This window comes from Castanea sativa, chromosome 9 (assembly GCF_040712315.1).
Source record: "Castanea sativa cultivar Marrone di Chiusa Pesio chromosome 9, ASM4071231v1".
NCBI lineage: Eukaryota > Viridiplantae > Streptophyta > Magnoliopsida > Fagales > Fagaceae > Castanea > Castanea sativa.
The window spans coordinates 29,646,049-29,650,651 of NC_134021.1; the positions used below are offsets into that span (position 1 = coordinate 29,646,049).

At 36.7% G+C, this 4,603-nt stretch overlaps 1 protein-coding gene across 2 annotated transcripts; it reads left to right on the top strand.

The window, feature by feature from the left end:
• The first annotated feature begins 607 nt into the window (after positions 1-607).
• On the top strand, positions 608-3,780 carry LOC142611103 (myb-related protein 2-like). 2 transcript variants are annotated; one of them, XM_075783135.1, is made up of 7 exons: positions 608-748; positions 841-1,054; positions 1,149-1,225; positions 1,599-1,656; positions 1,770-1,869; positions 1,983-2,052; positions 2,719-3,780. In XM_075783135.1, the coding sequence occupies exons 2-7, from the start codon at positions 844-846 to the stop codon at positions 3,496-3,498; spliced, it is 1,296 nt and encodes a 431-aa protein (XP_075639250.1). In that variant the 5' UTR covers positions 608-748; positions 841-843; the 3' UTR covers positions 3,499-3,780. The 2 variants fall into 2 exon arrangements, with proteins under 2 accessions (XP_075639250.1, XP_075639251.1); XM_075783136.1 differs by having other exon boundaries at positions 1,785-1,869.
• The last annotated feature ends 823 nt before the right edge of the window (positions 3,781-4,603 follow it).

A 4,603-nucleotide genomic window follows, 5' to 3' on the forward strand; every position in this document is an offset into this window, starting at 1 on the left:
TACCAATAACATTCAACTAAAACCGATTTACAAGAGAACTAATTTACTATGTACATTGACATGAAAAAAGCTTTCTAACACCAAGGTGAGAAACAAAGATATTATAGTTCTAAGAATCTTCCATGAGTAGAGGGTGAAAGGTGGGCTTTGAAGGTCTCAAGACAACAACAATCGTGGATTCCCTAATCCAAGTTATAAAATTCCCCTCTTAATTCTCAGAATAAGATTCTTGCCTTTGCCAGACAGACTAATAAGAATGCACAACAAAAAAAAACTTCGGTGCATCAGTGCTGGTACCTAATGCAAGGTGTGAGGTGTAACATAAAGTCATACTCCGGAGGAATTCAAATGGGTAGCAATATCTGAGAATGGAAAGTGGAGATAGAGAACAGGCCCCACATTTAGCAAAGTAGGAAGGACAATATCTCTTTTCAAGTCACTGTGAATATTGAATTGAAGCGGTATTCCATTGGCTATCTCTGTCCAAGATTCTATGCTTCACAACCTCAATCGCCTGGCCCCCAGCCCCCATGCGCAATTCTCTTTTATAAAAGGCATGCTTGGGCATACCTTTGGTTTGTGAGGAGTAGGTGAAGGAGAAAGCAGATAAGCAAGAGCAATCGTAAGTAGTTCTATTTATCCAAGTATCAAGACATCAGCTTGTACCAGAAGAATATAGTATCATCAAGTTCCAAATTTCAAGGGCCAGCAATTTGGATCAGGGGGAAAAAAAGAAAGCACACATCAGGTAAAAACAGAACTGATCTTAAGCACAATAGTTTGATAGTTAGCTCCCCTAAATCAGGATAAACTTATGCCAAGTTTTTGTTTTAAGAACAGAAGATGTACCATCATCACCAACATCAAGGAAAGAACGTCCACTCTTCTTCAAGAATGTCAATTCCTCCTGAGAGGCATTTATTCCTGCAAGGTGGGAATGGTCCTGGAGATTCAGGACTTGTTCTCTCAACTGATGCTAAGCCTAGACTTAAATGGACACCAGATCTTCACGAGCGGTTCATAGAAGCAGTTAATCAGCTAGGAGGAGCAGACAGTGAGTGTTGTATACAATAATATAAGGATCGTAAAACGCAGGAATTATAGATTATCAAACTTCATCTAATTCCCATATCATTCTTTCAATGCAGAGGCTACTCCAAAAACAGTCATGAAACTTATGGGGATTCCAGGACTCACCTTGTACCACCTAAAGAGTCATCTTCAGGTAAGATATCTATAGTAACCAATGATTGTTATAGAAGTTTAAATGACTACTGGAATTAGGTCATCTTACGTCTCCAGTTCATTAGATAACAGTTACAGTAACACACAAATTTACCTAGTTCACCTTCTCTTTAAAAAAGAAAAGGTGTGACTACATAACTGTATTTATGAAAAAAAGTTTCAAATCTTGTCATCTTGTGTCATTCCGTAAATGATGACCAAAGGAGGCCTAGGTAGGAGAAGAGTCAAATGTGCAAATACAAGTTAGACAGACACTTTAACCAATTTGTGGGGTTCTTCAGGGCTAAGGGATGAAGTTAGTTATAAACTAAAACCACTTATACTAATTTCTAACTCTACCTTGTGGCAAGCAGAAGTACAGGCTCAGTAAGAATTTGCATGGACAAGCTAATAGTGGGGTCACCAAAACCGGTAAGAGAAGAATCTCATAAGATTCTTTCTAAACACTAGCAAGTATTTACAGACAATTATATATGTGATGTAAGATTTCTTATTTAAGCATCTGATGTGAAGAATAAAATTAGAACCATTGCATATAGGTATAGCTGGACTGGGGTGTGACAGAGTATCTGAAGCAAATGGAACAACTTTAGACAATTTAAGCATTGGACCCCAGACAAACAAGTATGAAACCTGATAGCCTGTCATGTTTTTTCCGTTCACTTATTTATATATCTATTGATTTAAATCAGCTTTACCGTCCACATCTCATGCTAACATAAAACTCTTAATTCCAGAAACTTACACATGAATGAAGCACTACAGATGCAACTTGAAGTGCAGAGAAGGCTACATGAGCAACTTGAGGTAGACGATACTTTGAAATTTCTGTATATATACATCTGATTGAAATGTCTTTCCAGAAAATGAAAGCAACATCAACGGCTATATACATGTCCAATATTATGTTGACAACACAATGATGAACAAGATTTTTTTTAAATGACAGAGCTGAATTCCTCACTTCTTCCACAAACATTATTATAGGGGGAAAGAAAAAAAAAAGGAAGAAGAAGAAAGAAAGGGAAAAGCAAAAGCATATTATACAGCAAACAAATTGATTTATGCATGCATCAAGTTTTCCATATACCACTGTAATATTTGCATTTAGTACCAATAAAGTAAATGTTTTCTGACACAAACATCCTGGAAAAGAACCAGGCACTATATTATGAACATTAAACTTACAGAATTTGAATTATGCAGTCAAGAGATGTCAACAACTCACAACTGATTTTTGGAAGTTCATGTGCACAAATATTTAATCACATTCCTTAGAACAACTGATGGATATAAAATTTTCAAAAACACTACTTTTTACATGATTAATGTTCTGGAAATATGTGCATACATGGTCAGGATCTAATATCATTAATTTGGTTGTTAGTTGTAAAAGGCACACAGTTATATTGTTACGAACATCTTGTAAAGGAAGAATTAGCAGAATTCTGACTAAATTGTGAATTAAACCAGGTACAGAGACACTTACAGCTCCGGATAGAGGCTCAAGGAAAATACCTGCAGTCAGTGCTGGAAAAAGCCCAGGAGACACTGGGAAGACAGAACATAGGTACTGTGGGGCTTGAAGCTGCCAAAATGCAGCTCTCTGAATTGGTGTCCAAAGTATCCAATCAATGCCTGAATTCAGCATTTTCAGAGCTGAAAGAATTACAGGGGTTGTGCCCCCCACAGCAAACACAAGCAAACCAGCCCAATGATTGTTCAATGGATAGCTGCCTGACATCCTGTGAAGGATCTCAGAGGGATCAAGAAATACACAATAGGGGGATGGGAATGGGAGTGGGAATGGGGATGGGACCTTATTCTGGAGGTGCACCCTTGGAGCAAAAAGAGATGTGTGAGGACCCCATGCTACAAAAGACAGAACTCAGGTGGTCAGATGACCTGAAAGACAGGATGTTTCACTCCTCAATAGGTACAGATGCGGAAAGAAGAATGTTCCCTGTAGAAAGAAACTCCAGCAACTTATCCATGAGCATAGGACTTGTAGGAGAAAAAGGGAACGGCAGCAACAGCTATTCTGCAACAAGATTTAAAGGAAGGGACTCAGATGACAGTTTCCTAGACCAAAGCAACAACAGGGCAGAATCAGTTAAACTCGAAAATGAGAAAATAGGTCAAGGATACAGAATACCATACTTTTCAGCCAAACTGGACCTAAATGCACATGATGAAAATGATGCTGCTGCCAGTTGCAAACAATTCGACTTGAATGGTTTCAGCTGGAGCTGAAAGGATCTGAAGCCAGCGAGTGTGACAAGTAGATGTGACAAGATGGCAATACAAAAGTCACCATTAAATTTGAATCGGAAGGGTGTGGCTAGCAAGATATCTGCTGCAGTCTTGTTCAGGCCAGCTTGCCTGGAAAAATCAATTGAACAAATTCGAATAAGTTGCACTGACAATATAGATCAAATTCGTAACTATATGACTTTGATAGCTCCAGCACAATTTACTTCTATTATCTCATATTTCAATGAGAATTCACAGAACACATGCAAAATGCCTTCATCATTCGTGTTCAAGATTAGGAATGGCAAAGGTGTACGCATTCCCAAGCCCAAAACCCATAAATAGTTTACCATGTTTTGAAAGAAAAAAAAAATCCATATTTTTTATATATCAAAAAATTTATTTTCCATATTTTTTGTATTTGATATAGCAAAAAATGGAAGTTAACAAAAAATGTTTTTTATTGTCAACAGAAAACAATTATACAAGGTGGAAAACGTTTTCCACATCTAAGCCTCACCCCTTTATTCCTCTGTATTACAACATCAATGTCAACACCCGCCACCACCTCCACTGCCAACACCACCACCCTCACCCCACCTCTATCACAACCACCACCACCACCTTTGTCACCACTACTAAAAAATTTCTATGCAAGCCAAACAACATATAATGTTTCTAGGATCATTTTCATTGTAGCAACCAAATATAGGAAAACAACTCATTAATCAAACAAAAAAAAAAGTTTTCCATAGAAAAAATTTTCCGCCAAAACAAGCAAAGTACATTTTCCAAACCCATCTCAAAAATCTTACTAACTTATATATTTTAAAAAAATCCAAATCCATCTATTTGTCTTACCATGCCTCATTTTGAACCAATCAAATCGAGCCAGGTGGATAAAAAATCAAACATCTAAAAATATTACTAAAAGAAATTTAAGTATTAGTAAACATATTTATCTAAAACATTATCAAAAGATATTCAAGTATTAGTAAACATTTTGGCTCATAGATATTCTTCAAATTTCTTAGAGAGAAATAACATACATATACTTATAGTAAGAAACCCTACTTTTCTTTTTGAGTAATTTATAAAATTACAC

Bases quoted from the DNA above. Each gene is read 5' to 3' on its own strand.
- LOC142611103 (XM_075783135.1), top strand. From the start codon at position 844: ATGTACCATCATCACCAACATCAAGGAAAGAACGTCCACTCTTCTTCA. The intron at 1,055-1,148 runs GTGAGTGTTGTA...CTTTCAATGCAG, and splicing joins TCAGCTAGGAGGAGCAGACA to AGGCTACTCCAAAAACAGTC. The intron at 1,657-1,769 runs GTAAGAGAAGAA...GAATAAAATTAG, and splicing joins TAGTGGGGTCACCAAAACCG to AACCATTGCATATAGGTATA.